Source organism: Trichoderma atroviride, chromosome 1, assembly GCF_020647795.1.
Source record: "Trichoderma atroviride chromosome 1, complete sequence".
In the NCBI taxonomy this organism is placed as follows: domain Eukaryota; kingdom Fungi; phylum Ascomycota; class Sordariomycetes; order Hypocreales; family Hypocreaceae; genus Trichoderma; species Trichoderma atroviride.
The window spans coordinates 846,174-873,825 of record NC_089400.1 but is presented as its reverse complement, the minus strand read 5'-3'; the positions used below and the strand labels follow the sequence as shown (position 1 = coordinate 873,825).

Below are 27,652 nucleotides of genomic sequence, written 5' to 3'. Positions count from 1 at the left end.
TCTTTTCAAACTTTCTTTGCTCTGCTCGCAGTATCGTTATTCCGGCGCCGCAACAAGCAATTGTCACCGCTAGCTTCAGATTATTGTATGTCGAAATAGATGGCAATGAGCTCAGTATAATACTCTCTTAATTTCTCAAATGTGCCTTTGTCAGATTTTTAGAAAGCAACAATATGCAGACTAGATAGTATCATAAATATAAAACCCACCGCTACACCTTGCTATCCTCATCAGACCTCACCGTCCGCAAAAACACCCCGCCAAATGTCACATGCAACGCCCCGAAGCTTCACCACGCTAGCCGGGCTTCCCCGGGAAAAGGCATGACTTCATTCCAGCGCACTTTGCCGCGCTAGCGTGAGACAGCAGCAGTCTACAGCACTTTTACTCAGCCAAAAAATTGCCCGGGACCTTTTCACCACATACCCAAAAGGTGCCTCGGCTTGGAATCCATCAGGGGCCCCGTCTAAGTCGGTTAAACATTTAGACAGCCTCTGCCTCGCCTGCCGTTATAGCTACCGGGCATTTGCACAGTCGCATGCGATTCGACCTAAGGCTGTCTGCTACAACTTCTTTTCTTTTGTTCTTGCCATCTTGCCGCTGGGTGGCTATTTGAATACAACAAATCACCGATCGCGAGGGTACCGCTCTTCTTCCACACCGAATCACCTCCCGCCTCGGTCTCTCGGAACTCGAATACAATGGCTGCCAAAGCTCCGATTCCTCAAAACGACAATGTCGCCCATGCTCTTGCCGGAGCAGGCGGCGGCATTCTGTCCATGATTTTGACGTAAGATGCCCTGCATCCAGCCATCAACCACGTGTTCTTGGCCTCTGGGTGTTTATTTCGCCTTGCGCATCGCATATCGCGACCGTCCTCGACTAACATCCACAGCTACCCTCTCATCACCCTCTCCACCAGAGCCCAGGTCGAATCCAGAAAAGCCGAGAGCAAATTCGTCGAAGCCGTCCAAAAGATCATTGCGCGCGAGGGCGTCTCGGGCCTCTACGCGGGCATCAACTCTGCGCTGTTCGGCATCAGCGTCACCAACTTCATCTACTACTACTGGTACGAATGGACCCGGGCCTTCTTCGAAAAGGCCGCCACCCGCGCCGGCCGCGCCAGCAAGAAGCTCACGACCATCGAGTCCATGATCGCGGGCGCCATCGCCGGCTCTGCGACCGTCATCATCACCAACCCCATCTGGGTCGTCAACACGCGCATCACCACGCGCCGACAGGACGCGGATGATGTCGAGGCCGCGGCTGGCGCCGTTGCCAAGCGCAGCAAGGCTCCCAGCACGATTGGGACGCTCATGGCCCTCTTGAAGAACGAGGGGCCCCAGGCCTTGTTCGCCGGCGTCATCCCGGCGCTGGTGCTGGTCATCAACCCCATCCTGCAATACACGCTCTTTGAGCAGATGAAGAATACGGTGGAGAAGAAGAGGAAGATTACTCCTACCGTGGCCTTCGTGCTGGGAGCCTTGGGCAAGCTCTTTGCCACATCAGTGACATACCCCTACATCACTGTTAAGAGCCAGATGCACGTTGCTGCCCACTCTGATAAGAAAGAAGGCATGTCTCAGACTCTGAGGCGTGTTGTGAAGGATGAAGGGTACTCTGGCTTGTACAAAGGTGAGCTGAAATTCCGACAAAAGGTCGTAATAACGATAAGATGGACTGACAAGATACGATATAGGCATTGGCCCCAAGGTTACCCAGAGTGTCCTGACGGCGGCCTTCCTCTTTGCCTTCAAGGATGTTCTCTATGAGCAGATGGTGAGACTCAGGATGGGCCGCAAGAAGGCGTAAATGAACCACATTGCAAGATTGGCTGCTTGTTAGCACCAAATGCGTCGAACGTCTCTTGACAACTTCTGTTACGCAATGGAAGGAGGGCTCATCGGGACATTAGATAGAGAGCCGTAATCTTTGGGCTGTACTATTAGTGTAATCAACATAGGTAAGGTGGAATCGACAAGGGTGAATAATATGCCCTATCGGTAGGTATAGAGCTGGGTTTATGGAATATATTTCCAACGGGTTTGGGGTTTGATGAGTTGAACGTACATATCACGATTGGATACCTTGAGGCCATGTGTCTCTTCTCCTTTTTTCGCTCACTTGGAATGGTGGGGGTGAAAGAAATGGGAAACGCAACATCAAATTAGTTTTCTTTTGATTCCTTCCTAATTAAATACTCATCTTCATTTTACACGCAGTTATGCTACAGGCAGCACCTTTGGAACAATCCACCATTCGTGATATGCCTTTTGTGGGGTCGGAATTTCCACCTTGATCTTCAAATCATTCAGGCCCGGCGAAGCCTCAATCGCCTTTTGCACCGCCGAAATGGCAAGTTTCGTGGCAATGCACGACTTGAGGCCATTCTTGACAGACGCGGACCACCGGGCGTGAGAGCCCACTGAGAAAGACTCCTCAGCCGTCATCTTGCTGAGAGCCTCGAAGCCTCGTTTGGCACCTTCCACTGCGCGCTCCGCATACTCAAAGAGCTCGTCGATTTCGGTGTCGGGCTGCAACGTACCCGCTGCGAATTCTTCAAAAGTGGGTAGGACGGGAAGACCAATTGGCGCAAAGGGCCTCATTCGGATCTCGTATCGGAGTTCGTCGGTGCTGTATGGCCTTGGCGGAGCTTTGACGAGCTTGAGGCGATTTAAGACGGTGTATAGACATGACAGTGAATCGGATAGCTCCCAGGTCACGGCGGCATCGAGTAATGACAGGCGAGCGTACATTAAGGATCGCTGTAGCTGTGAGTCAAGGGTGGGATTTGAATATCCAGGCCGTCCGTGTATCTCTTCAACTCTCTTAATTACGAATGATTTGATTCGTTCGGTGTGGTGAAGACGAGATTTGGAGATGTAGTTGAGGTACCAGTACATGCCGGCGAGCTCATCAGTCTGATAAATCTCCAGCTCGAAACCCAATTGGATAATCTGCTCCATCTGGCGCAGCTTATACAGGTATGTCCATGACGACAAGGGCAGCGAGTAAGACTCCACGCCGCTGCCGTTCATTGGTGACCTGTACATTGTTGGCCGCTCTTCCACCTTGACTTGGAGGATCTGGTCGATTTCTTCTGCGTCCATCTGGAGGTTCTCCCAATCGCGCAGGAGATGGCAGAGAGTTCTCCTCACGCGGCAGCGGTTCTGGCACGCTGTACGGAGGATATCTAAGAATGGCTGTGCTGCTCTGGTCCTGAATAACTCCATCTGCTGCGCCATGGCATATCGTGGGTCGTGAACGACTTCAATCTCGTCATTTGCTCTGTCTAGGTATTGGTGCGCCGGCATTGTGAGAATAGAAAAGTCATCATCAAGAAGTTGGCGAATACTCATGCTTCCTAGGACCTCCATGGCATCGAAGAGAAACGTCTGCAGTAATGTTCGCACATAAACAATGGGCTGTGGCTTCTTCGCTTGAAAACAGGTTACAAATGTCTATAATTCCTCGTCAACATCAGATCACCCTTTTTTTTTCTCAAGCCGGTGACACTTACAAGCAAGCTCTGAGAATCTGTATAGTTCAAAACGTCGATTAGCTCGAGGCCATCTGCAAACAAGTCCTTTAGGTGACCAAAAGCAACGTCAAATTCTAGCTGAACAATGGGTCGCGGAGGCATGGTGCTGGCCAATCTCCGTTGGAGCGTAGCACTGAAAGCGTCGATAACTGGCACGGCCAGAGTGTGCGTCTTGTTGAGATTTGGTAACAATTCAAGCCCTTCTCTCCATGGCTTTTTCGCCAAGTCGGGCTCTTTCATATGCTTGGGGCATTCCACGGCGTCCAGGAATATGCGCCTCAGCTCCAGTCGGGTCAGCAGAGCCTCAACAAGATTGTCGGGTAAAGAGTCCCGTTGCGCCCTGAGGGCTGCAATGGCCTCTATCAAGACGTCACGTATCGCACTTGTTGGTAGACTTGCTAAGAGGGTGCGATTATATGTGGTAGTGACAAAATCTTCTTCCTGAACTCGGGGTTTAATAACAAAGAGCCTTTATTGTTGCGGTGATATGGAAGACTAACCTCATAATAGTGCTCTGATTTGATCCTTTCGTTCACATAGCCGCAACTTTTCAGCATACCTAGACAATATGCTCGGAGGACCTGCAGCATGAGCTGTTCATTTGGATCATGGTTACCGTTGCGAACGAAAGTAGCTTCTTCAATACTTCGAGGCTCCGGCATAGATAGGGCCTCTACGTAGAAGCTGGTAAATAGTGTTTGAGATAGAGGATAGCCTAGATGCCATGACATCTAATACAACATGAGCGCTTGGAGCATGGCACGGTCGGTACGAGCCTTTGAACTAACCTCATGGCATAAAAGCTGATCCATGATACCCATCACCTCTTCTGGCAGCAGTGATCTAGAAACGTCGTAGGTCTCCTCAACTTCAGCCCCCGGGCGGCTGCACCCACTGTCCATCTTCGGATCCATAATCTATCATCATGTGAGAAGACAGGAACTTGCAAAGCGCAGTTTAGCATGGCTACGCACCTCCAAAGCCGCGACTGAATCAAACAGCGTAAAGAATCCATCCTTGACGATTGCTCCGGGCTCAAGAGCTGTGGTTTGAAATCAGCTTACTATGCACTGCAGCTCGGATAACACGAGGATGCGCCGGCTCACTCTTGACAGCCTGTGAAAACTTTGCCGTTATGTCCACGGCGGTGATGCCATCGCTTTTGATATTGGGTGGCAGCGCCTCTGGAGGAGCAGGGCCCTGGCCCAGCGATAATCTCGCGATTTCTGCGCAGCCTCTGGGTTAGCAAATGTGTTGAGGGCGAGGGGCAGGAGATTATGATGGTTTTCAGCCCATCATATTTTTTTTCCGCACCATCTGGTACCCCAACTCCAAAGTCCGCCATGTTGTAGAAGTGGGTGATGCCTCAGGTGAATTGTACTGGCATTATTGCGCGGGCGATGAGTCTTTGAATCAAAGATGAAGAGCAAAAATAAAGAGTTCTTTATTCTCCCTCGCGCGTGGCTTGAAATGGGTCTGCTGTTGACGACCACTAAAGTCACTGTTCGCGGGCCGAGACGCAGACCTAAAGATAGTGCTAGACAGTTGAGCAATGGCACCTTCTACAGCATTCCTTGACAGATTTCAACAAGCGGCTTAAGTTGAAAGCGCGGGATTGAGTTTATTTGGCAAGGTTATGAAAATCAATTTCTTTTTAGATTTATTAGGCCGCGGCATCAGCATAAGACCGTACGAGGCTTCAGTCGCATTCCCCACCATATACATCTTGCTAAGCAGTCACACCCCTCACATACCGCATAGACTTTCAACGGAAGATTACGGCAGAAGCTTGACCCAGAAAATGCTCCTATGGCCGGATACCATAATTCAATTGCCATAATATATTGGTGTATTGCAGCAGTTATTTATTTTACAACGCCAGCAATATGGAGTTCTAACCCATTTGCATGGCTCTTCTCATATCGTTTCCCACCGTCTATTGTAAGATCACTCCACCCCCGTCTCATCCACTCGAGTTTTTTTTCTTCTCAGACATCCATTTTAAGAGGAGGCGTTCTCGGCAATGGCAGCAGCGTTGGCAGCGTTGAGGTCTCGGGTCTCGCCGGCCTTGCCGTTCTGTTGAGGTATTAACAATCCGGTTCCCGTTGTCGTCTATGCGCCCATTTCACATACCTTCCAGGGAGCAAATCGCAGCTCGGAAGTAGCACGGCGCTCAGCAACAATTCGCTTGTCCTCCTTGAGGCTTCGTCGAATGGCGCGGGCCGAAACGGCCAGGAAGCGGTTGTAGCTACATCACAGCATGTTAGCCGAAGGGCTCGCAGAGTCGGCCGGAAAAAGTCGCAGCGCAGCGGTCGAGAGGGTCATCGAGGCGGCGGAGGCGAGTGCGCTACGGCAGGGGATCAATCGACGTACGTCAAACCGGCAGCTTTCCACGCAGCAGTCATCTTGGCGGAGGGATGGATTGGACGGCGAAAATAAGCGTTGTTGGTGATGCCGACTGAATCTTTGCTAGAATCGAGCGCTCGACAATGCGCTAGCGCGCCTGAGGTTTCAAAAAGTCACGTGCATTGCCAAATGCTGACTCATCGGATATGCCCGACTCTACGGATATGTATTGCCCGTTTTGTACGCTGCTGCTGACACGCCGCATTTCATGTTGGAACTGGCTGATCTATGCTCAAGTTCGTACGTCCAGGGTTTGCTCAGATCTGGAAAATTTGACTTAACTCCGTGCCAGGGTTTTCAGTATGGCCCCGGAAAATCTAACACAATCCCAGACGATGAAGTAAGCAAGCTGCTCTGCTGAGCTGAGACAAGCCAGGCGCAGTTCAGAAATGCTCCTCGTAACGCCGCCGATTCAAGGCGGAGAACTTGATTATGCCAATGGAATCTCCGCAGGCTGAGACACCCATTTATCTGCAAAGGACAAGGGTGCAGAGATGCAATTCCCCATATCGGGCAGTTTGCTCTCTCCGTGTCCTCGATCATGAAAGCTCCTTAATGACACTCGTCAAAGGCTTTGGCCTGTGTATTGATTTGTGTCGACCCTCTTGTGTTTATTTTATCTAAGAATATCGGTTCATATCCGTCTCAGCGATGTCATCTACGCTGCAAGGAAGACGACGACGGCCTCAGGAAATGCTGCTCCCTGACGGCAAGAAGATAATCGTGACGCTGCCAGAGGATCTCGAGGATGTTCGCCGAAAATATCCCCGGGGCGGCGACATACAAGTCGAAGTGGTTGTTCACGGCTCTGTAGAGCACAGCCAATATCTCCGTCAGTCGCGAGATCATCATGAAGAGCGTCGACAATTGCTACGAGAACAACATGGGCCAGCTTTTGAAGAATGGGAAGATGTCCAATCGCAACTTTCCTCAGTGACTGCAGAGCTAGAGCGTCTGGAGAATCAAGCATCGGGACTCTATGGTAATTTCAGTAAATTTGGTTACGATGCTGCTATACGAACATACAGTGACGAGGATCCTCCTACCGCTTCTTCGCACGCGTCCATCTCAGAGAAAGTCGGCGAGCAGCGAAACCAAGACGGCGACCGTCATGGGGAGACAACCAAGCTATTTAAACGGCCTGTGATTAGGCAATGGTTTCATCAGGGTTTGATGTGGAGGGCATCTGAGCAGACGGAAGTTATGGCCATCGAGCTCTTCCTCGATCTTGTGTACGGTACGGTATTGTTTGCTCTACGGCTCGAGTGAAATGGAGCAGCTAATAATGCTTGTTAGTGGGCATCATCCATTCCAATGGCGAGCACATGGCGGAAGAAGCGACGGGATACGAACTACTACGCTTCGTGATTACATTCGTCATGGCATGGAAGATATGGACGGACATTACTCTCACGCTGAGCTGGTTTGAGACGGACGACGTTGTCACTAGACTGGAGATTTTGTTTTGCATCTCGTGCCTGATTGGGTGAGTATAACGGAACCCATTTACTGCAACATGATGGCTAATCTTCATCACTAGCTTTACTACCAACACGACCCATATCTTTGTTGATGATCCAGCACACAATACCTACGTACAGCTCGTGTCGTTTTATCTCGCTGCGCAGATCTTTACAGCGGTATTTTATGGTATCGCGGCTTACCTCCTTCCCATGATTAAAGGTGTCATGATTTCTCAGATAGTCTCCATTATTGTCCCTACCGCTCTGTGGATTGCCAGCATTCATGTCGACATGCCCAGCCGCTTAGGGTTCATCATGCCAGCCCTGTTTCTGGACATGTATGGACATATAGCATTCTTTACATTATTACGGTTCAAACAAAATCATGCCCCAGAGGGCAAATGGAAAGAATGGTTCGACCGCATGTTTGAGTTTTATCCTGCCATCAGCATCGAGCACAGGGTCGAAAGGATGAATGCTTTTGTCTCTCTGGTTTTTGGATATTCCGTGGTCGCCATTCTTTTCCAAAATCAGGGTGGCTACGATATCAATGCATTTCTGGGAAAGGCTATTCTAGGCTTAATGCAAGCATTTACTTTCAACTGGATTTACTTTGACATCGACGGCCGCAACATCAATCTACATGCAATCCGACGCTCTCCAATCTCTGGTTAGATCCCATCTGTGTATTTCTTGGTCTCTGCACTTTATGGCTAACAACGCAGTAGCTGGGCTTTGGGGGTTCTCTCATCTACCTTTTGTGATGGGCTACATTGTCGCCACATCGGCTCTATCGAGGCTGGTTCTTGCTACTGATGTACCAGGGACCGACTTAAATCAACTTGCTGAACCTTACAGGGACAGCGCCGAGGATCATTTCAACTCCGGCGTCCGCTTCTTCTACTGCCATGGTCTCGCCATTGCCCTTCTTTGCATGGCAGCGATATCCTTCTCACACGAACACAAGAAGCAACCCACGCTTCGGCTGAATAAAAATCTCAGGCTCGCAAATCGCATAGCAGTTTGCATCATCATGTTCTTTTTGCCGCTGGCGACTTCACTCCAGTCCCTCAGCCTCATTTCCATCACACTAAGCCTGACAGTATGGGTCTTGATTGTCGAACTGTGGGGGAAATCGTGCACAGATGACCCCTTCATTGGCGAAAAAGACGGCTGCTGTATAACGTATTGCGCGAGATGCAAAAAGGGTGATGTTGAGGAGACGATTGCTTCTGATGAAAAGCCTCTACGAGGGGAGCTGTTGGAGTTGGACAGAGCAGAGAAGACGGCAATGTGAATTAACTTGAGAAATATATAAATATCTGAGTCTAATAAGCATAGAATAGAGTTAATACGATCGCTAAATATCTCACACTTCCACTTGTTACACACATAACAATCGTGGTCTCAACTCTTCGTCAAAAACCCTTTAAGCAAAATAACAAGGCGATGTCATGGCAATAGCCTGATGCATCCTCCTCCTATCAACCTCCTTCTTCAGCATCACCAAGCAGCTAGCCACCACCAACACCTCCATCTGCTCCGCATCCCCTTTGGTTCCCTCCCACTCCCTCAAATTCATCATCAATCTGCCTCCATTCCCCGCCGTCGTAATTTTCGTCTCCTTGGACCTGACCTCTGCATTTCTCACCAGTCTTGCCACTGGTATCCTCTTCTCCTCCTGCTTCCCGCCTTCAAGCGCCACTTTGACTATTCGATCGAGAACCATCAAGTTATCCGCCCCAGCCGCTTTTCTCTCCTCCCGCCCCGCATAACGCCATTGGAACGTACCGAGGTGCGTGCGGAATACTTGCGCTCGCGTAGTGAAGCCCTTGTTGACGACTTCAAACTCCTCCTCATAGGCCATGAGTCCACATAGTTCCAATTTTGGGGGCTTGCCCGGGCCAAAGCGGTATGTAGTTCGGCAGATGGGGTCGTTTTCAGAGTCGCCGGCACGGATGAGATTGCTGTTTCCGGAGCCGCGAACCGGACGGAGAGACTGGTAGGCTATGTCTGTGGCGATGCCCGTGGAGAGATCTACGTTGTATATGGGGATGGGAGTCCGTCGAGGCGAATGGGGGAAGGCCAAGAGGGGATGGCCTCGGGCTTCGATCTGAAGGGCTTTGGTGCAGTGAAAGGTTGGTCGGGATGAAGATGAAGATGAGCCCTGGGCGCTGAGATGGTAGTCGTCGTATTGTGGGGGGGAGGAGCTGGAGTGTGAAGATGTGGTGGAAAGATTGTCGAGCTCGATGTAGTCGCCGGGTTCATACGCTGGAGGAAGGGATGATGTTGATGTTGATGTCTGAGAGAGCTTTCGACTGTGCAGAAGCACTCTTGTTTGAGTGGCCGACATTGTACGGGTATATGATGGCAGCAGGCCGCTCTGGTGGTGTAAGTCGGGTGCGAGCAGCCACAGAAAAATGTAGCTGGTATAATAAAAGTACTTGAAGAATAAATAATTGATATAGTAGGAATTGCATTAATCTCAAATACAGCTGTTCTCTCCATCCAAGTGCAGACCACTGTTATATACACTTTCGATGCCACCGCCCCAGCAAAGCAATAACACACGTATCTAGGCATCATCGCCAAGCCAGCAGTCCACCACCAGATTCGCCCAACGCGAGATATACGGCTCCTCCCACTCCAAACTTGGCCCCCCAGCCACCGTCGCCAAACGCCATCCGCCAGCTCCTAGCAGGAAATCGGGCGCATGTCCTCCCGCGTGCTGACATGCAACAAACCATCGCAGCGCCTCTTTTCTGGTCTCTTGCGTGGTTCAGCCGCCACAAGATAAGCGGGGCTCTCCATTTCGCATACCGGATACGCTGAATACGATGAATACGGGCCAATCAGAGGAGCGAACGTAAAATGGAGAATGGCTTCTAGCGCATCCTTTGTGGGGAATGGCTCCAAGCTTGATTGCACTGCTCGGCTCTTTGTTTTGGGCACCAGAAGCGTCTGGATTGTCTCAAAGGAAGCCCTGTGTGGCTGTGGGCAGGGCTTTGAGGATCTTGTGCTGAGGATGCGTCAATTGCGTCCATGTTCACCGGCAGTTTGTCGAGAGAGGGTTGACAGGTCAACATTAATATGTTTTACAGCTGAAGATGATATCAGCGCTACCATGTTTTGGCAAGGTGTAAGTGACAGATGCTTTTGAATGTTCTATGGCTACCCAACAGTCGTATTCCTCGTAACAGTTACTCCTCAGATGCCATACTGGGGGGCATCTATGGACATTCAGCCTGTGTAGGTTGTGTTCCTTGATGCATATATAAAATCATCTACCATCGTGGTATTTCTCAATAAACTACCTACATATAGTTGCTCTACATCGTTAATATCAAATTACCGGATACATGTCGCAAAGATACATTGGGAAAACTCGAAAAAAAAAAACCCGCCAAAATTATATTTGCTTCATACCCAAACAAGGCGTACATCTACCGACGCTTCCCAAAAAAAGTAATGTCGTTATCCAGCTTTTCGTCCACCCACGTCGGCCACTGGTTGAACATCTGATGCGCATAATCCACACGCGCGTTGAGATACTTCAGCCAGCGGATGAATCCTGGGTCAATGCGGCTATTTTCCTGCCGAGCAGGATGCTTCTCTCGCACTTCGTATTCCTGCTCGTTGATAAAGGCCATGATTTGCGACAGGGCTATCCAGTGTGTGTGCAGCAAAATGACAACCTGGTTATTGGCGTTGATGAGTTCTTGGAATGAATCATGAGGTAGCAGCATCCACCATCCGTATTGCCTCGAGTTGGCCTTGTACGCTGCAGCAGGAAGAACAAGTACCCAACACGTTAGCGAGATGACCAGCACCAAAGTAAATACAGAGTTTGGCTTACCTTCGAAGGAATTGGTCAGTAATTGAGAGGAAACGTTCATGAGCTGCTCGTGATATTCAATCTCAACTTGCCGCGTGCAAAGCGGCCCCAAATTGGTAATCGACTCGATGGCGGCCTCAGCCCACCCCTTTTCAATTAGAGGCAGTCCTTCCATGTATGGCGCCATGACTTCGTCTTGGTTCGACTCAAACAGGTTACTGAACAGAGGCTTGATGCTCTTAAACATCATTTGCATCCCCACAATGACAATCCCACGAATAAAAGTCATGTACTCGGCCAATCCGTCCTCGAGACTGACGGATTGGAAAGTCAGTGCGAAGCAGGTAGCCACCAGAGCGTTGGCTTCCTCGTAGGTCGTCTCCATCTTGGACGCGTCTGTTAAGCGTTTCTTGATGGCCTTGATCGCTTTGATGCGGTGATTCATGGCCACCGGTGCAAGGCTGCTATCTGTGACCATCAACTCCGAGGCGGCATAGCCAAGGATCGCATGCATAAGAAATTCGTGCTACCAAAATCGTTCAGTTACGTCAACCCGCGGCTAAAAAGCACTGTCCTTCAAGCACGAGGTCAAGGGAACAGCCAACGTACATTGTGAGCTATGCTCGGAATCTCGTGCGTCCAAATCTCCTCTTGCTTCAATGGATGGTGAGGGTAGCACTGGGTCAGAAAGTGCTGGAAGCATCGCATATCCTGCAAGCTAAATAATGGTATCTGATTGTGCGGCTACTCCAATGTCAGCTAGGTTCAAGACCAGATGCCCGGTTGTATAATGATAGAGCACTCGCACTCGTTAGAACGTACCTGGTGTATAATTTGCGGTGAAACAGGATATTCGCAGTTCAGTCCCGTTTTGGCGCAGTTGCCACATGCCGGGTGTGTTTCCTGACACTATGATGGACGTTTAACATGAGTTGCCTACTTCCTCTACTAGACCTCCAAGGAATGCGATAATGTATACCTTGATGCGCCGCCTCTTGCAGTTGTAGCATCCTCTACGGCTCTTGGTATGGCCTCGCCTCTCCAGCCGCTGTCTTTGCTGCATCGGCGTCCGCCGAAGGCTCAGCTCGAGGCTGCCATTGTTGATATTGCTACTACCGGGCAGGCCCCTGGAGCTGGCATACGGAGGCGTGTGCATTCCTCCTGACGATTCCGACAGCGTCGAATAGCCCTGCACGCCGTCGACGAACCCCGCGTCGGGCTGCAGATAGGCGGTATAATCGAAGTCGGACGAATCAGGGAACGACATGATGTCGTCCTCAAAGGGCTGGGAGCTCATGGCAGGCGATGCTGCAAGGGCGCGTGCGGTTCTTCAACCCAGGCTGTACTGTATGCAGGCTCGGGTGCGGTCACCGGGTGACTCTTGACGGCCCCACGTTACGGAGCGCATATGGCGATGGCGACGGGGCGTGATTGGTGGGCAGCTGCAGTTGAGCAAATCCTAGTCGTGAGCAGTGGGATGCTGCAAATTGTCAACAAGTCGATATGGAGTGTCGGTCTTTGTTGACTAACTGCTCTATCGAATGCGACGGGCCTATATTTAGGCGCCGTGGACCGGAGCACCTTTCCTCCGCGTCCTTGTGCGTATTACTTCGTGCGCCTTGCAAATACAGCCAAAGATGTTCTCGATGCCACCATTTCTGAGGCGATTAAGAGGCGGCGCAGCAGCATGAGGTCCGCGAGCCTCAATTTGATCAGCTGGCCGCCTTGGCAGACGCATTGCGCCATTTGGTTGCCGCAATGCGAGCAGTTACCTGTAATTTACTTCTGAGGTGTAGCATACCTTGGGCGCTTGTGACATCTCGGGAACCGAATGGGCACGCCGCAGCATCACTTTAGATGGCCTCCTTCACCGAACCTTGCCGTCCATATTTCTCTACGTTTTCAAACTATCCAAGCAGCTGCTAAGCTTCCAGAAGGCATTGCTGCCGAGCTAGCGGCTCAATCGACCGACTTACGTTTGTACAACCCCACGTTTTCCCACGAGTTATAGGGTAAGCGTAGAATCATTGAACATGAAAACTCGGTGAGCGAATCGAGGTGCAACACCAGGTATGAGTCGTGGCGTTATGGTTGGAGCGTCATGGCTCCTTTGCTCGTGATGGCGAGGCAATTGCAGCATAAGCTCGTTGGCTCGGTCAATTCGACCGCGATGAGGATCGACAAAACCATTTGAGGCTCTCTTGCGTTTCCGGCTATTCGGCACAAGACCTGGGAGTTGACGGGTGGTTTGATGATCTTTATGCTGCTAGTAGATAACAGGATAAATGAGTACGCGTAAGCGTATTGAAATAAACAGTGCCGTTACCGAAAGCTAGCTAGAACAATAAGAAAGACATTCACGCCGTTGTTTAATACTACCTACTTGGTTGTATAGTGAGTTTTCACAAGTCTTTCTTCATGCTAGTATTTGTCGCCAATTTCACCGCCTGCTAAGCACAGGCACTCATCAATATGTAGATATATATAGAATCCGGTAAAAATAGAACCTGCAAAGCACAGCTTTGATCGCCGCTAGGGCTCACACGCGCTATTGCCTCTACGACTTGGCCGCATTCCAAAGGCCGGTAATAGTAACCGATCGTACAGTAGGGGCTGGTGTGAACTACTAACAGAGATAGGAATCTGAAATGCGTCCCTGCGCGAAACGCCTGCCCAGACCTTCCAAGAGTGGTTGGTCCAACGAAGAAGGAAAAAAAGAATGCGGGCGCGGACCTGAGTGAGATGGCCCGCGTCCAAGGGCACGATGCTAATAAACTGGATACAACGACGAGCTGCATGCACATGCGATGGTGGCGTTTGTCAAGGTTGGAATACGATGATGATTCGTTGTGCCTATTGCTCGTGTATCTCGCTCAGGCATAGGGTTTCTACGAATAGCTTTTACTCGACGAGCGTCTGGTGGCATGCAATCTCCGAACATTGGCGGCTATTTAAGAATAGCACTCGTTTTATGATACATCAGCCAAACTCCAAGTGATGGAACCAGAATCATATAGAATCTGCGGGGAGCGTATAAATTGAAGTCCCAACTGAAACGCCCAATAGTAGTGTCCGATTAGATGGGCAGATAAGTGACATCGTCAATTTACAGGAACGATGGCAGGACCAGCCGCTCCACACCAGCACAGAGAATCAAATCGGCCCATTGGTTGACGAGATACAGTAGACGCCGGTGACCGAATGTGCGTATACAGTTTATTCCGACCCAATGTTCGTATAACACGGAGCTCATAACAACCACATACAGAAGCGGATGTCCGGGGCGTCCATGATTGGCCCAGGGTTTGATGTGCCGGGTATCCTTGTCCCCTGCACCTGATTATGGCGAGGGCATTGAAGAGGCATGGGGGAGCTCACGTTGGCGATGGCTTGGTCAGAGGCCCAGCCTCCAGGTCTAATATAAGAACGAGAGGGCTGGAAAGGGGCAAGCAATTTGACATATCGCGCCACTCGGTTAACTGCCACCTTTTGGGCTCCCAGCACGGAGCGCGTGGAGTTCTGTCCTGCTTGGGGAGTATTCGTGCCTGTATCCAACAGGTTCAGCTTGTATGAAGCCTGCAGCGTCTACTCGTAGCCAAGGCCTCTAGGACTACCCAGCGGATAGGCTTTTAGATGCTTATTGCCTGCGCGCCTCCTTTTCGAGTCCGTTAACGGTGCTTTGTCGTGTGTTACTAATCCAGCGCCTACGAGTATGGAGCATCGTTCTCCGAACACTCTCCAAACAAACTACTAGCCTGAGAGTGAATAATAGGCAATCCGTCTTTCTAAAACCACCATTTCACGGTGGCTCAAGCCCTAAAAACCAAAGGCATCGCACACTGCACTCGAAAATTCGAGAAGCCGTTTGCTGCCTGATCCTTGCAACTCTCTCTGAGAGTGCGCGGCCGCCAAGCAAGTAGGAGGCAAAAAAAAGACACCGCCATCTTGGCATCTCGGATGAGCTAGCGGTTGGCACGACCGAGCGAGCCAACGTGGCCAGGGGGTGGGGGGTTTGCACGCCTCTCGGCTTAAAAAAAGAATTTCGAAAAGAAGAGACAGGGATCGGTGTCGGTGTCGGTGCCGGGTGCCTGTTAGTTAAAGCGCTGCATATCGATCTAAGCCCTTTTGATGTACGGATGGGCCTCGAGTCTTTTTTTTTCTTCGTCTTGTTTCATGTTACAGTATAGTGGCGTGAAAAGTAATGAAATGTGCGCAATGGACGGCAGACATGTGAAGCTGCCGGATTGGAGCCACGTCAGTTTGTGCATGTTGGATAGCTGCAGAGGCAGAGCTGCAACTCTGCGTTACCACCACAAGATAAGACACGGGTGGAAGGCGTATAGAAGAAGCAGCCCTCACAATCATGTTTTACTTGTCATGCGCGAGACACTTACAAGTAAACTCCGGCGGACAAAGGGCCGGGCAAAACAATGAGATTGCGTGTGCGGAGAATGGTATGCCATGCCTTTATGTATACGGAGTACTCCGTGTCCCCATACACGGCTTGTGTTCCAATAGGGGCACATGAATCGGTGCCGCGCCTCCGAGAGTTGTCTCGCCCTGCATTCCAAATCCCGGCCACTTCTCGTTTGGTGAGCATGAAACTGATGGCCTGGCATTGCGTACCCTCCCTTGGACATGGGATGAACGGATTTGCTTGGGAGAGCTCCTAGGACGGCGGCAGCTCTCCAAGGGTTCAGTATGGTTTTCTCGTATAATGCTAAATGACCAAAGCGGGCATGTCCATAGATACAGCTGCCAAGGCGACGACTCCAGCAAGATCTTAGCATCTCGACAAATATGGTTATAAGAGATGGCTGCGATTAGAAATAGAATACGAAACAAGTAATGAGCGACACAGACTCGTATATTCTGTCGATCTTGCCGTATGTATGTGGATGGGTTCATGCCATGTGTCTTACAGGCCAAAACCATCCTAATCCACTTTCAGATCATCACTTGTATCTTCATGCAGCTACAGTATGGGAAATGGAATCAAGTCCTTCTCCATTCTTGTTCCTCGAGTCTAATTTGTCCGAGGACAAAAAGGTTAAATGCCTCGTCAGCACTGATCCTCACGAGCACGACTGCTGTCTGTATCAGGGTTGCTGCTGCATGCTCGTACCGCAGTCTTGTACAGTGTGCATCTGAGAAGAAACGGAACATCGAAGCTCCAGCTGGTGTAGCCGAGCCCACATGGCTTCCAGGTAAATGCTTGGCCCATCACTTAAAATTGCTGCTAAAACATGCAAACGCAACAGAACATGCTCCATACCGTGTCAATGAACAACAAGATAAAAACAAAAAGAGAGAAAAAGTAAGAAAAAGCCCGCACGCCTGCTGGCTTAAGCCCCTTCGCAAACAGGATTCAGGGCCGCGTACGGGCATATGCAGAGGCCGTTTCACCTTGACTAGGCTTGTGGGCGCCGTCGACGGCGATTGGGCACAGGCGGGCCGGGCTCGCCCACCGCGGCCGCCTCGAGCGGCTGGAGTCGCTGCGCTCGACCAACCGGAAGCCTGTGCCTGGCGCGCATTGGCCAATCAGTGCAGCCGCAGCTGGCGCTGTGCCTTGGCGGGGGCGACGGTCCAAAACGCTCCAGTCCCCAAGCAGCCCCCCATAGAGGTCCCTCAAGCTCCATGTGCGGTCCTCTGCAAGGCTCCATAGGGTGCTGAGCGTGCCTGGGAGTCGCCGTAGCCCCTGGCGCTAGGCGAGGCTTTGGCCGGCACTAGGGGCGCTAGGCTAAAGCCAAGTTGGGCTTGACGGACCACATGTTGGGATAAGCAAGAGGGAGTTTTTTACTTTTTCTTCTCTGCCCTTTTGAATTTATCTTTTGCTTGCCCGGTTCCGGCTTGTAGTACGGATAACAATGTTTCTACTGTATTGTGGCATCGGCGGAAGAAAAGTAAAGTTGCAATGGGTATCGCTTGTTCGGTGACGTCTGGAGCATACTAGAGAGGGGTTGGCGGTGGTACAATATTGAAAGCACGATATTGTGTCTCCCTCCAGGGAGGTGACGCAGCAGCAGCTGCTGCTACATTTTCCGCAGAGGTATGCAATATATTGGTGGCCGTACTCTACAGCATCAATATCGAAACAGGATTCGGGATGCCTGACCAGTTATTGCTTTGTAAATTACTACCAAGCACGAGTGCCTGAACAACACGAGCACAGGTCCAACCACGACCGTGTGGGACGCAATGTAATCCAGACAGGCTAGCATCTGCTGCTAAGCTTTGACATGTACCGGACTGCTCTTGGGCGTGAACAAACGGTGCACGCCTTCAAGCCTGTACACGCCTTGCCCATTCGCAGTTCTCGTGGCCCCCAGCAGTGGCTTCAGTGTTCGCTTTCGCCAAGCTCCAGCTGCACCAGCCACGGCATTGCAGACGCAGCACCACCAGCCGTGGCCATGCCGAGGGAGGTCGAGCAGGCACACGTGCAGGCAGTTGAACTGAGTTCAGGCACTGAAGCTAGCGTCAGCACGCCCCATCGCATCCAGGGCGCCGTTTGCCCACTGCAAAACTTGCACGATAGCGCTGTGCAGGGGGCACTACCCACCCTCGACGAACAGGGATCCCTGCCCTGGCGCTGTACCTTGCATCGAGCCCTGCACCGGGCCCTGTATCTGCGGCTTCCACTCGCCGGGTACTTCAGGCCCCTCTCATCCCCAGCTCATCTCTTCCTTTCTCCTTCTTTTCACCACCAAACGTTTTCCTTTCCCTGGCACTTTCGTCAGCTCGTCTTTCATTTATCTTCTCCGTCGCCAGTTCGACTTCTTCTTTTGAATCAGCAAGGCTGTTCACTCTTTACTGCGTCTTTGATAGACCGATTGCACTCTTTACCGGCCGCGCCGACCTGCCTCGCATTGCAAAAGCATCTCCAAGTCCAACTCGACTTTGTCACAATCATTTACTCCAACGTTTGAAATCGATATACATCACTCCCGTCAAATCTAGACAAAATGTACAAGGCCGTTGCCCTCACCTCCATCGCTGCCCTCGCGGGTCAGTCCATGGCTCTCAACGCCCATCGCCACCAGCACCAGATGGACAAGAAGGCTCTCGTTGTCGACTGGACCACTGTCATCGACACCGTCTATGTCACCGTTGACCCCAACGCGTCCACTCCTGCTCCTGCTGCTGCCACCTCAGCTGCTGGTGGCTTCGCCGCTCAGGATGTTCCCAACCCTACTGGCCCGGCCGCTGGAAACGCCGCTGCCGCTGCCAGCTCTGTCGCCGTTGTTGCTTCGTCTTCTGCGGCTCCCGCTGCCCAGGCCACCACTCTGGTCACCTCTGTTCGCCCATCTGTCCCCGCCGTCGTGAGCAGCAGCATCGCACCCGTTGTGCCTTCATCTGCTCCGGTGTCCTCTGCCCCGGCGTCCTCTGCCCCGGCTCCTCCCACCACCTCTGAGCAGCCTACTCCCACCCCTACTCCCTCGCCCAGCTCTGCGCCAGCTCCTTCTTCCAGCTCGACTTCCCAGGCTGCTCCCTCTGCTACTCCTAGCAAGGCCCCCAGCTCAGCTCCTGTCAGCGCTGGTCACTTTGGTCGTGGTATGGCTTACAACGATGGTCTCCTGGCCAACGTTTACGGTGCCCTTTCTGGCAAGATGGGCTGGGCCTACAACTGGGGCTTCTACCCCTCTGGAATCGACAGCCAGTTCAGCTACATCCCTACTCTCTGGAGTCCCGCTCCCGAGCACTCCAATGGCTTCGCTGACCAGGTTGAGACTCTCATCTCCTCTGGAACCAAGGCTGTCTTCAGCTTCAACGAGCCCGATATTCCCAGCCAGGCCAACATGTCTCCTGCCGACGCTGCTTCTGCTCACCAGCAGTGGCTGAACAAGTACTCTGGCAGAGTTCTGGTTGGCGCTCCTGCTGTCTCCAACTCCGGATCGCCTGGCCAGGGTGCCGATTGGCTCAAGCAGTGGGTTGAGGCTTGCGCTGGTAACTGCAACTTCGACTTCGTCAACATGCACTGGTACTCTCCTGCCTCTGCTATCGACACCTTCTTCTCCCAGATTGAGGCTGTCAGCCAAGCCGGTGGTGGCAAGCCTGTCATGATCACTGAGTTCCAGCCCTCTGGCTCTGTCGATGAGATTACTGCTTTCTTGGAGGAGGCTCTGCCCAAGTTGGACTCCAACCCCAGCGTCCTGGGTTACTCCTACTTCATGGTTGCCAACTCTGGCAGCTCTGACGGTTTGAACCTCATGGCCTCAGCCTCCGCCGCCAGCAGCATCGGTCTCACCTATGCCTCCACTTAAGCACGTGGCTGAGATGGAATCCTTTCGCTTCCTAGGTATTACAGTACCTCGCTAAAGATTTATCTCGACATATCTTTTAGCCGGAATTTCAGTCATAGCTTATTTATTGCAAGAAGGGGGACATTTGGTGTAAACACAGCAGATACAAAAAAACATACTGAATGGCATCAAGGGGAAAGGCGCAACTCAAGTTCACCTGTACATATTTTTAACTACCTGGTTCTTGGATGTCAGCATCCGCGATATCAGTACATTTTGATTCACATTTTTTTTTGTTTGTTCAAAGAGGGAAAGAGAGTGTGCTCCCAGATAATTTCTGCCATAAGTCACCTCTTGGTGGCCCTTTCCGTCTATATTTCTCTTTTTTTCGATATTCTCATGAGATCAAGGATAGAGATGTTGACGGAAAAAAAGCATGGAATGATCTGGTATGTATCTCACGTATAGAAACAGGGTCGTGGACAAGACTTTAGCATAGAACTACGAGCTACGAATTCAATAAAGGTCTTGCGATTTACTCTCTTTGCGCGCCCAAGCTTTAATAGTCTTTTGTATCAACTGTGATGTGGTTTTCCCAAGTTAAATATATATTGACTTTGCTTACTATTATCAGGGCTGTACAATAACCTATGTATTATGCTATAAAGCAAAAAGGTAACATCTATTGAATCAATAACTACTACTCGCTAGGTAACATTTGGCATTGCTCTCAAAGGGAAAAGGATTGACAGTGACAAGCATCGACTTTTGACTGATCGGAGCCCTCCAAAGAGTGCGACCGCCCGGCAGTAATCTTGGTCTCCAGCGGGGGGAACCTCTCATCTATCGCGCCAGATGTCAGGGATATTAGGCACTCGCGTCCACAAGTAGTGGATGATTCGATATGCAGTCCGGAAAGGTAATTTGGGTTAGGCCCGACCTCTCTTTTTATCGTCGTCGTTACCGTGACGGCATTGGAGGGGTTTTTGGTCATCTTGGCAGCGGCGCCATCAGGGGTGTCGTGCTCATAGGGATCATCACGATCGCCATCGCGGGATCGCCGCCTGGTTGGCACGAGCGATATATCGGCCAATGTCGATGATAGTGTCTCTTGAAATTCGCTTGGCGTTGATATTCGATTTGCCCCTGAGCCGAGATCTCGCGATCGTCTGGGCTCCCCGGATGAGTTGACGCTTGCTGTCCCGGCGTTATCCCTGGATGTCACCCATTGGATGACAATTACAGAAAACAGGACTATCAACAGGCAGAGATTTAGCGGTCAAGTCGTCAAGCAAGAATATACACGCATAACTCACTGTCACAGTTGCAGCTCATCAAGCAGATCCATCCAGGTTCTCCGTTACGGGCCATTAACACACAGAGATTGCTAAAAAACTGTTCATCAGCCGACTTATATTCAAGAAAGAACCCTCTTAAAGCCATCGCATCGAGTCTTACACAATGCTGCTTACTAGTGTGCAGACTGTGCCGCAGAATGTTCGGAATGCCACTGTCCGAAGACGAATGGAAGCTCGAGTTCTCGCCATGTTGGCATAAGAATGGAGTCCTAGCAGGCGTCAGTGAATACTATTTCTGCTGCCGCTTCCAAAAGACCCAAATAAACCTACTCTTCAAAGGTATAAGAAACATAATTGTCAGGTACACATTGATCAGCGCATCGAAAGAGATGAGAGGAATCATTGAGACCTTTTCCATCCCTATTATGCATTCTCCATCATGCATTCTTGCAATGCGGCTGTTTTACTTGTTATTAGGTGCCATTTAACATCTCTTCGCATATTGAACTTACTAGACAAAGTTTAATATGACCACTCCTATGTATATGGTGAGCATTCCAAGAGAATTTACCAGGTACAGAGTGGATTTCATGCGAGGCTTTGTTACACCGCGAATAATATACTGTATCACAGTGTTAGCAGAATTTCGAAAAAAAAAAAAAAAAAAAAAAAGCATTGATTGGATCTACACTTACTGCCTTTTCAACGAGAAACAAGTAGATAAACTGAGATGGTTAGCATGGTGCAGAGCCCAGCATTGAACGAGATCAAGTATTGGGCACTGACAATCTACCAAGAAGACCATGTTAGCAAGAGAGAGAAGACTGATGAAGCTTTGAGCACGAGCATCACCTTTGTGGTAACATAGCATGCCAAGCACAGTATGATTTCCGCTTCACAAATTACGAAGCCAGAGTTGACCCCAAGTGAGTGCTGCAAAATCGCAGTGGCAACAACGAACATGTACGAGTCAATATATATGGCAAACACCACTGGAGATGTAAAATCAGTTCCCTTTGTTTCCCATATCAATCATAATCGTGGCAACTTACACCAAACTACAGGTGGCAGCCGGCGCCAAAATTTGATTGCAAGGACTCTTTGTGCTAGCATGTTCATCGCAGTTAGCTTCGTACGTGGTCAGGTGGGATGCTGGGCGCTGATCCCACTCATAAACAAAGTCAGGACAGTGACTGCCGTTAAAGCCAGTATGACACTGAAGACTTGTCCCCCGAGCGGTACTTTAGCCCCTTCTTGCCCCAAAATAATTGTCGGAGCCATGGCGATGTGATGAATGGCCTCGATGAAAGGCGACTTTCCTCTGACTAGACGGGCCCGAGTCCCTCTCAAATTCCTTATCCAAGAAACCTGTAGCGTTTGTTGAGAGGGCAGAGCCGCTCAGAAGACGGACTAAGTGCGACTCATGATGCGAGAGGTGGCGATGGAGTCGACAATAGAGGGATCACGGCGGCTAGGGAACAAAATTTGCGGAATTAGGATAGCAATTTGTTTACAAAGAAGAAGGGAAAAGGAGTTGAAGCGACTGTATGGTATAAACAGGGGAGAGGTCGTGAGGAGATGCGTATTGCTTTAACCGTATCCTTTGAGCTGGTAGGAACTCACAACAAGAGCATGTTTGGGCAAGCAGTATCTGCGCTCGTTTTCCCCTTTGAGAAAGAGAATACACGCCCATCTATCTTATCTCAACCTGACAAGGGAAATCATATCCTCTTAAATTATGCGAGCTTTCTACAAATCTATAACCCGTTTTGAGTAAGATCAAAACGATACTGCGTAACCTTGCTCATCCTTCAAGATTCTGAACTTTCAATAGTCACGTCTGTTTAAAGACATACTGGTGCTGTCTAACATTTCTAGAAGAGGCTGGATTTTGCTCCTCTGCGATCAATGCCACATTCATGACACTCGTCAGTCTCAGCTTTTACAAATGTTACACGGAGAAGGAATCGTCACCGCCGAATATCAGATATTGCTCATCGTACTGCGTAGCACACGTCAAAATGCCCACATCAGATCACGCTACGCCTTCAATAACTCCAAATAGTTCAGTTCAGTCACACGTCACTGCACCTAAAAAGACTTATATGAGACAAGCATGTCGCCTCGGTAACAACCATCTCCGTCTCACCAGTCACCGGCGCAACCACTCGTCGGATGATTCCTTCATGTTCTTTTACGCCTACTAGTGCCAGCCAATACTAACCAAGTCACATATTGTAGCTAAATTAGTTGGTTTACTAGCGGAAATTCTTGTTTCACGCCTTGTTGTGTATTTCAATCGCCGTCGTGTTCCTCATGATTAACTTGCATCGCACGTCCAATAAAAACAAAAGAGATGCCTAACCCAGACTCCCATGTAAGCCACCATTCGCTGGAAAGCAGCTTGGATAAAATGTAGCTTAAAAAAAGAAAAAATAAAGGGAAAAATGTTTACAGATGCCAAAAAAACGCCGTGCGATGCTTCCATGAGTCCCCTCGTCATTTCTGCCTAATAAAGTTCAAGTGTTTCCCCCAAGCGCCGAAGCCATAGTATTGTCAAATAGACAATTCTACCAAGATGTAGCGATCGAAAATGATGTAGGATGCAGCCGTAGAGGGAAAAGCTGGCCGTGTGTATATACAAGGGCCAATAAAAGCCGCTGGTATGATGATAAAGAGTTCAAGGATTGTGTGGCTTTGACGTGGATAAACGGTGGTTGAGAGAGATGGCGGGAAAAACGCCGTTTTAGCTATCCCGACGCTCAGGAGATCGAGCCCTGGTTCGAATTCGAAATTTCTCCTTGAGTTTCGCCGATAAGTGAGCCCTCTGTCCTCTTTCGCCCTCTGCATCATGGCTGGCGCTGGCGCCACCGCTTGCACCATGAGCTTCGGTATCGTCCTGGCGAGTCGATCGCATCTGTCGCAGAGCTTCGATTTGTTCTTCCGCTGTTGCTTGCCTCAGCCTGTTGATATCGAAAAAGCGTGAAATTCTATTGCGGTGGTGGGGATGGTTGCCTTCGCCATCCTCACCCTCCACAACCAATGGAGGTGGCAGTATAGAGTTTCTATCAGTGGCTGGTCTATCGCTGTTCTCAGCAGCATCAGGACGAAGATCGAGTCGGCTAATTTAGGTGGCGTTAGTACTGAGAACAGAAAAATTGCAGAGGTGCACATTCAACTTACCACAAGGGGCATGTTCCAGACACATTGAGAAGCCAAGGATCAATACAATTTGGGTGGAACTGGTGGTTACAAGGCAGAACCCTCATATCCTCACCTTCCTTGAAGTCCTCCGTACAAATCGAACATCCCACGTTCCCGACTGGAGTAGTGCCAGGGTCAGCAGCGCCATGGGCCTCAGCCACCGGAGCCGTTTCTTTGGTCTCGCTACCGCCCGTGGCGGCCGTAGCTGCTTCAGGTCGTGCATCCTCCGTAAGGATTGAAGCCGATTTCTGAGTTCGAGTGTCACGCCCATCAGTAGTTGCCGAGTCTAATTCGAGCTCAGGATCCGGCTTAGCGGATTCCTGGTTGTTGAATTTGACAATGGGAAGGGTTTCGAGAACTGCGCGAGCCAGTCCCTTGGCTCGGCTCTGTCGAGGCCGGCCACCTAGGGCCCTCCGAGGTCCGTATCGTTCCGGATATCGATGCGCTCTTATGGCGCCCGTGGCAATGATTACGAGAAACAGAAGAGTAATAAGGCCTGTTATGGTGTAGAGAACACTCATGGCGACTGACGAGCTGGAACCTCCACCTGGGCTGGGGTTACCATTAGGATCTCCAGCGGTTGAATTTCCTGTAATAGAAACGTTGACAACTCTGCCGTTGGCAGTTCCGTTTAGGGCACCCAGCACATTTTGAGCTTCTCCGCTATCGGCCATGGAAAGGATATTAAGAAAAGTTGGCGTGTTTTGGAAATTGAGACTGCACCAGGTGCCGGCAAGCGAATACAAGACGATGGCCTTTGGATTTGCGCTGATGAGATCGTTTAGCATCTCATTGGTGCTGATGAGGGTGCCGGACGAAGAATTGTCGGTGTCGCATGATACATAAGCGACGTCATTAGGTTTGTTGATTTTGTTGAAGTTGGAGACGTCGATAGCGATCATGTTGCCATTTATGTTCAATGACTTTGTGGGTTTGTTAGCATCGAGGCCAAGACGAGATAGAGACTTCCGGAAACAGACTTACAAAGTTACTGCTTGACTGGTTCGTGCCAGCATTGGGGATAAGAGGAATGACTGTAAATTGGAGCGGGTTGGGCTGCCCACCCGGAGTTGATAGATTCATTTGCAGAGCATCGTTTGTGGCCCAGTCTGGAGGGACATCGGTCTCAGCTGAAGTGGTGATGTTGTCGCTGTCGTCGGCCGAAGTCGCAGCGACCAAAAGGCCGAGGGCGGCGAGTAAGACGGAGTACATTTTGTGCGTATATGAGGGTATGCTATGTGCGTGTCTGTATAAATCTTGAATTTCGGCGAAGCGGTGATTCGCCTCGTTTTGGCGGGTAGAAGGGAGCCGCGGACAGATAAACTTGAATGCGTGAGGTTGATTTGTTTTTAGATATAGGTAGATGTGCTGCACGTGGGGGTAGAGCAGACGTGCGAGCGGGATTCGGGTGTTTGGTCGAAGCGATCTGAGCCAGCAGACAGTCGGTTTCGAGCTTCGGATCGTGGCTCTGCGATGAGGCGGGCGTCGTCGCCAGGCTCGTCTTTGGTCCGCCTTGCCGCACTCACAGAGACGACATCTGGCGACAGTTGATTTCGCCGGCGCCAGGCGATCACAGGGTCGGGCGAAGCAAAGGGCGGAGAGGATGCAAGGTGCGAGACGCAGGGTTTGGCGCTCAGCAGCGAAAAGGCGACCAAGTGAGACGACAGCGTTTGGCGGCCATGGATATCGGCGCGGCGGTGGATTTTTTGCCCCGAGCACGACGGACCTCACCTGGCTCTACAGGTGGATGAAATGATGGCCCGCCCCCTCGGAAGGGCGGCGGAAAATAGCTCCAGCGGATTGGGGCGCTGAGGCTAGCAGAAGCCAGGTGAGCGCCAAGTTGAATGTCTGGTGCTTGGCATTTTGGCCTGGATGTCTGCTTGGTCTGGTTGCATCCAGGCCAAAATGCCAGGGCGGGTCGCTGTCGGTGGCGGTGCCCGCCTAATAGACTTCATGTAGCGGTGCTTGAGCCGGGGAAGCTCTATTTGGCAGAGCCCTAATACGCAAATTGGCCACGCGGTGCAGGAAGTCATTGAAATTATTTACGCTCTGACTGACAGGTGGCATCGCGTGGCAGTTTAGGATCGATGGATAATCTCGTGCTCAGTGCAAAAACAATATCCATAGGAAGCGTATTTGTTATACGCATCAGATATTGACTGTGCATTTTCACTTACTCATTCCAGCAAACTACGGGTTGCGCCCAGCTTCTGATTGGCAGTAGTCAGCAGAAGAAAAAAAAGACTGACCCAAAAGTCGCCCGGGATTACGCACTTGCATGATTTCCGGATTTCGGGCGGCAAGTCCACGAATGCAATGCTTCCAGGCGTTCCGTACCAGCTTAGCAATAGTCTAGCAACAGTAGCTTCTCCAGCCAATCTATTCTTGCAGCACAATAACATCCATAACAATACTAGTACTAGATCCGAAAGCTGCTAAATGCCTGAGTAGTTCGACCCTTTTTCCTACTCGTACCCATTTCCATGATGTTAGTACTGCTCAAGTCGCTTGTAAGTGGCGCCTGAGAGAGAAAGAGCAGATATTCGACAGCACAATTTGCTAGCTCGTGCCCCAATAAAGATTGGCAAAAATAGAAAGTCAAAGCACGCATGCCGAATGTCATCTGGGCCGTCTCAACTCTAGCGGGCGCAATTGCTTATCATGATGGCCCCTCAACCCCTCAAGCCATTGACTTCGGACAGCGGGAGGCAAATCTGCGCTAACCCAAGCCGCGGAATGGCTGCTCATATATATGCGGCAGAGGCGCTTCGTATCGTGTCTGATGATGCTGCAAACAGCAAGTGCTGCTAGCTAGGTAAGCTACCCTAATAAGTAACGCCTCCTATCGAGAAAGGAGGCAGCGAAGCGTCGCAGGTTCTGAACACAGCGATCCTGTTAGAGAGAATGTTGAGAAACGATGGCATTGGAGCCTACTCAAGGCCACACGGTGCCTAGGTATGGCTGCAACCGCGACAAGGGAGAAATGGTTGCCTGTTAGGTAACTACTAATATAAATTTCGAAACATCGCAGCAGGCAGACGGATATTGATATTCTCAATCAGTATTTCGGAATATGCAGGTGCCTGTTGCAGAGACCCGTTTGGGGCAGAGCCTCAAGAATAGGTCCGTCTCCAACTGCAACGTGCATCCTCGCAATGGACCCTTATTAGGTACTGTTTTGTTAGAGATTAAAGTGTTTGGCAGGTGTAGCTGTGGCTTGAATTGGAAGTGGCTTGCTGCTCAATAAAACCGATTCTCAGGTACTGGATACTTGTAGCTGGTGCCTGAGCAGGAGCAGTTTTGCAGCATCTCACTGGCTGAGCGGGAGCATTTAGAGTACTCTGTACTCCAGCACGCGCTGTTTCGCACCTCCAATTGGTACGTAGCCTCGAGGCTAAGGCGGCGTAACGGGGCCCGCTCTCTGGCTCCTCGCTTTTGGAAATGTTGTCCCCTAGTCGAGAGGCATCAACTCGAGCTCTTTGCGTGGATATATCGCAGCCTCTCTCTGATCTGCCAGCTGCGGCACAAGGCACCGGCCTCTCCAATTCCTCGGCCTGCTCGCGAAGCCCTTCGTCCCACGCTTCCGTCTTCGCCCGTGCCCTCGCCTCCGAACCGCAGCCTCAATCGATGGACCAAGCCCAAGGTCCCTAACTCCCGCGTCCTTC

At 50.7% G+C, this 27,652-nt stretch overlaps 11 protein-coding genes across 11 annotated transcripts; 4 read left to right on the top strand and 7 right to left on the bottom strand.

Annotated features, from left to right (window-relative positions):
* The first annotated feature begins 342 nt into the window (after positions 1 to 342).
* TrAtP1_000343 (uncharacterized protein) lies at positions 343 to 2,186 on the top strand. The gene is made up of 3 exons (XM_014091751.2): positions 343 to 790; positions 896 to 1,635; positions 1,700 to 2,186. Exons 1-3 carry the CDS (start codon positions 702 to 704, stop codon positions 1,810 to 1,812), a joined length of 942 nt encoding a protein of 313 aa, XP_013947226.1. The 5' UTR covers positions 343 to 701; the 3' UTR covers positions 1,813 to 2,186.
* Positions 2,187 to 2,222: 36 nt separating this feature from the next.
* Positions 2,223 to 4,886, bottom strand: TrAtP1_000342 (uncharacterized protein; the record flags this gene model as incomplete). Its single annotated transcript, XM_014091752.2, has 7 exons — positions 2,223 to 3,461; positions 3,521 to 3,982; positions 4,042 to 4,272; positions 4,330 to 4,458; positions 4,516 to 4,583; positions 4,648 to 4,767; positions 4,856 to 4,886. 7 exons carry the CDS (start codon positions 4,884 to 4,886, stop codon positions 2,223 to 2,225), a joined length of 2,280 nt encoding a protein of 759 aa, XP_013947227.1.
* Positions 4,887 to 5,542: 656 nt separating this feature from the next.
* TrAtP1_000341 (uncharacterized protein) lies at positions 5,543 to 5,946 on the bottom strand (the record flags this gene model as incomplete). The annotated part of the gene is made up of 3 exons (XM_014091753.2): positions 5,543 to 5,617; positions 5,675 to 5,789; positions 5,915 to 5,946. The coding sequence occupies 3 exons, from the start codon at positions 5,944 to 5,946 to the stop codon at positions 5,543 to 5,545; spliced, it is 222 nt and encodes a 73-aa protein (XP_013947228.1).
* A 208-nt stretch (positions 5,947 to 6,154) lies between these two features.
* On the top strand, positions 6,155 to 8,781 carry TrAtP1_000340 (uncharacterized protein). Its single transcript, XM_014091754.2, has 4 exons — positions 6,155 to 7,184; positions 7,244 to 7,433; positions 7,488 to 8,080; positions 8,139 to 8,781. The coding sequence occupies exons 1-4, from the start codon at positions 6,599 to 6,601 to the stop codon at positions 8,705 to 8,707; spliced, it is 1,938 nt and encodes a 645-aa protein (XP_013947229.2). The 5' UTR covers positions 6,155 to 6,598; the 3' UTR covers positions 8,708 to 8,781.
* A 58-nt stretch (positions 8,782 to 8,839) lies between these two features.
* TrAtP1_000339 (uncharacterized protein) lies at positions 8,840 to 9,763 on the bottom strand (the record flags this gene model as incomplete). Its single annotated transcript, XM_066110537.1, has 1 exon — positions 8,840 to 9,763. One exon carries the CDS (start codon positions 9,761 to 9,763, stop codon positions 8,840 to 8,842), a length of 924 nt encoding a protein of 307 aa, XP_065966609.1.
* A 906-nt stretch (positions 9,764 to 10,669) lies between these two features.
* TrAtP1_000338 (uncharacterized protein) lies at positions 10,670 to 12,758 on the bottom strand. Its single transcript, XM_014091756.2, has 5 exons — positions 12,225 to 12,758; positions 12,068 to 12,154; positions 11,855 to 11,989; positions 11,267 to 11,771; positions 10,670 to 11,191 (listed from the first exon to the last, which is right to left on the bottom strand). The coding sequence occupies exons 1-5, from the start codon at positions 12,540 to 12,542 to the stop codon at positions 10,854 to 10,856; spliced, it is 1,383 nt and encodes a 460-aa protein (XP_013947231.2). The 5' UTR covers positions 12,543 to 12,758; the 3' UTR covers positions 10,670 to 10,853.
* A 5,193-nt stretch (positions 12,759 to 17,951) lies between these two features.
* On the top strand, positions 17,952 to 20,022 carry TrAtP1_000337 (uncharacterized protein). The gene has a single exon (XM_014091757.2). The coding sequence runs from the start codon at positions 18,208 to 18,210 to the stop codon at positions 19,504 to 19,506; it is 1,299 nt and encodes a 432-aa protein (XP_013947232.2). The 5' UTR covers positions 17,952 to 18,207; the 3' UTR covers positions 19,507 to 20,022.
* A 193-nt stretch (positions 20,023 to 20,215) lies between these two features.
* TrAtP1_000336 (uncharacterized protein) lies at positions 20,216 to 20,820 on the bottom strand (the record flags this gene model as incomplete). The annotated part of the gene is made up of 2 exons (XM_066110536.1): positions 20,216 to 20,739; positions 20,802 to 20,820. 2 exons carry the CDS (start codon positions 20,818 to 20,820, stop codon positions 20,216 to 20,218), a joined length of 543 nt encoding a protein of 180 aa, XP_065966608.1.
* A 474-nt stretch (positions 20,821 to 21,294) lies between these two features.
* TrAtP1_000335 (uncharacterized protein) lies at positions 21,295 to 21,588 on the bottom strand (the record flags this gene model as incomplete). The annotated part of the gene is made up of 3 exons (XM_066110535.1): positions 21,295 to 21,405; positions 21,479 to 21,508; positions 21,577 to 21,588. 3 exons carry the CDS (start codon positions 21,586 to 21,588, stop codon positions 21,295 to 21,297), a joined length of 153 nt encoding a protein of 50 aa, XP_065966607.1.
* Positions 21,589 to 22,904: 1,316 nt separating this feature from the next.
* Positions 22,905 to 25,861, bottom strand: TrAtP1_000334 (uncharacterized protein). The gene is made up of 3 exons (XM_066110534.1): positions 24,972 to 25,861; positions 23,967 to 24,910; positions 22,905 to 23,905 (listed from the first exon to the last, which is right to left on the bottom strand). The coding sequence occupies exons 1-3, from the start codon at positions 25,197 to 25,199 to the stop codon at positions 23,530 to 23,532; spliced, it is 1,548 nt and encodes a 515-aa protein (XP_065966606.1). The 5' UTR covers positions 25,200 to 25,861; the 3' UTR covers positions 22,905 to 23,529.
* Positions 25,862 to 27,428: 1,567 nt separating this feature from the next.
* On the top strand, positions 27,429 to 27,638 carry TrAtP1_000333 (uncharacterized protein; the record flags this gene model as incomplete). The annotated part of the gene is made up of 1 exon (XM_066110533.1): positions 27,429 to 27,638. One exon carries the CDS (start codon positions 27,429 to 27,431, stop codon positions 27,636 to 27,638), a length of 210 nt encoding a protein of 69 aa, XP_065966605.1.
* Between the last annotated feature and the right edge of the window lie 14 nt (positions 27,639 to 27,652).

What these genes read in the sequence shown, in the direction of transcription:
- TrAtP1_000334 (XM_066110534.1), bottom strand. Translation starts at nt 25,199, where the DNA reads ATGTACTCCGTCTTACTCGCCGCCCTCGGCCTTTTGGTCGCTGCGACT. An exon ending in ACCAGTCAAGCAGTAACTTT is followed by an intron (nt 24,911 to 24,971) that starts GTAAGTCTGTTT and finishes AAACCCACAAAG; the next exon opens with TCATTGAACATAAATGGCAA. An exon ending in TCTGGAACATGCCCCTTGTG is followed by an intron (nt 23,906 to 23,966) that starts GTAAGTTGAATG and finishes CACCTAAATTAG; the next exon opens with CCGACTCGATCTTCGTCCTG.
- TrAtP1_000340 (XM_014091754.2), top strand. Translation starts at nt 6,599, where the DNA reads ATGTCATCTACGCTGCAAGGAAGACGACGACGGCCTCAGGAAATGCTG. An exon ending in CTTCCTCGATCTTGTGTACG is followed by an intron (nt 7,185 to 7,243) that starts GTACGGTATTGT and finishes AATGCTTGTTAG; the next exon opens with TGGGCATCATCCATTCCAAT. An exon ending in TGCATCTCGTGCCTGATTGG is followed by an intron (nt 7,434 to 7,487) that starts GTGAGTATAACG and finishes CTTCATCACTAG; the next exon opens with CTTTACTACCAACACGACCC.
- TrAtP1_000343 (XM_014091751.2), top strand. Translation starts at nt 702, where the DNA reads ATGGCTGCCAAAGCTCCGATTCCTCAAAACGACAATGTCGCCCATGCT. An exon ending in ATTCTGTCCATGATTTTGAC is followed by an intron (nt 791 to 895) that starts GTAAGATGCCCT and finishes TAACATCCACAG; the next exon opens with CTACCCTCTCATCACCCTCT. An exon ending in GTACTCTGGCTTGTACAAAG is followed by an intron (nt 1,636 to 1,699) that starts GTGAGCTGAAAT and finishes GATACGATATAG; the next exon opens with GCATTGGCCCCAAGGTTACC.
- TrAtP1_000337 (XM_014091757.2), top strand. Translation starts at nt 18,208, where the DNA reads ATGTACAAGGCCGTTGCCCTCACCTCCATCGCTGCCCTCGCGGGTCAG.
- TrAtP1_000338 (XM_014091756.2), bottom strand. Translation starts at nt 12,542, where the DNA reads ATGAGCTCCCAGCCCTTTGAGGACGACATCATGTCGTTCCCTGATTCG. An exon ending in GCAAGAGGCGGCGCATCAAG is followed by an intron (nt 12,155 to 12,224) that starts GTATACATTATC and finishes CGTCCATCATAG; the next exon opens with TGTCAGGAAACACACCCGGC. An exon ending in CACCGCAAATTATACACCAG is followed by an intron (nt 11,990 to 12,067) that starts GTACGTTCTAAC and finishes ACATTGGAGTAG; the next exon opens with CCGCACAATCAGATACCATT.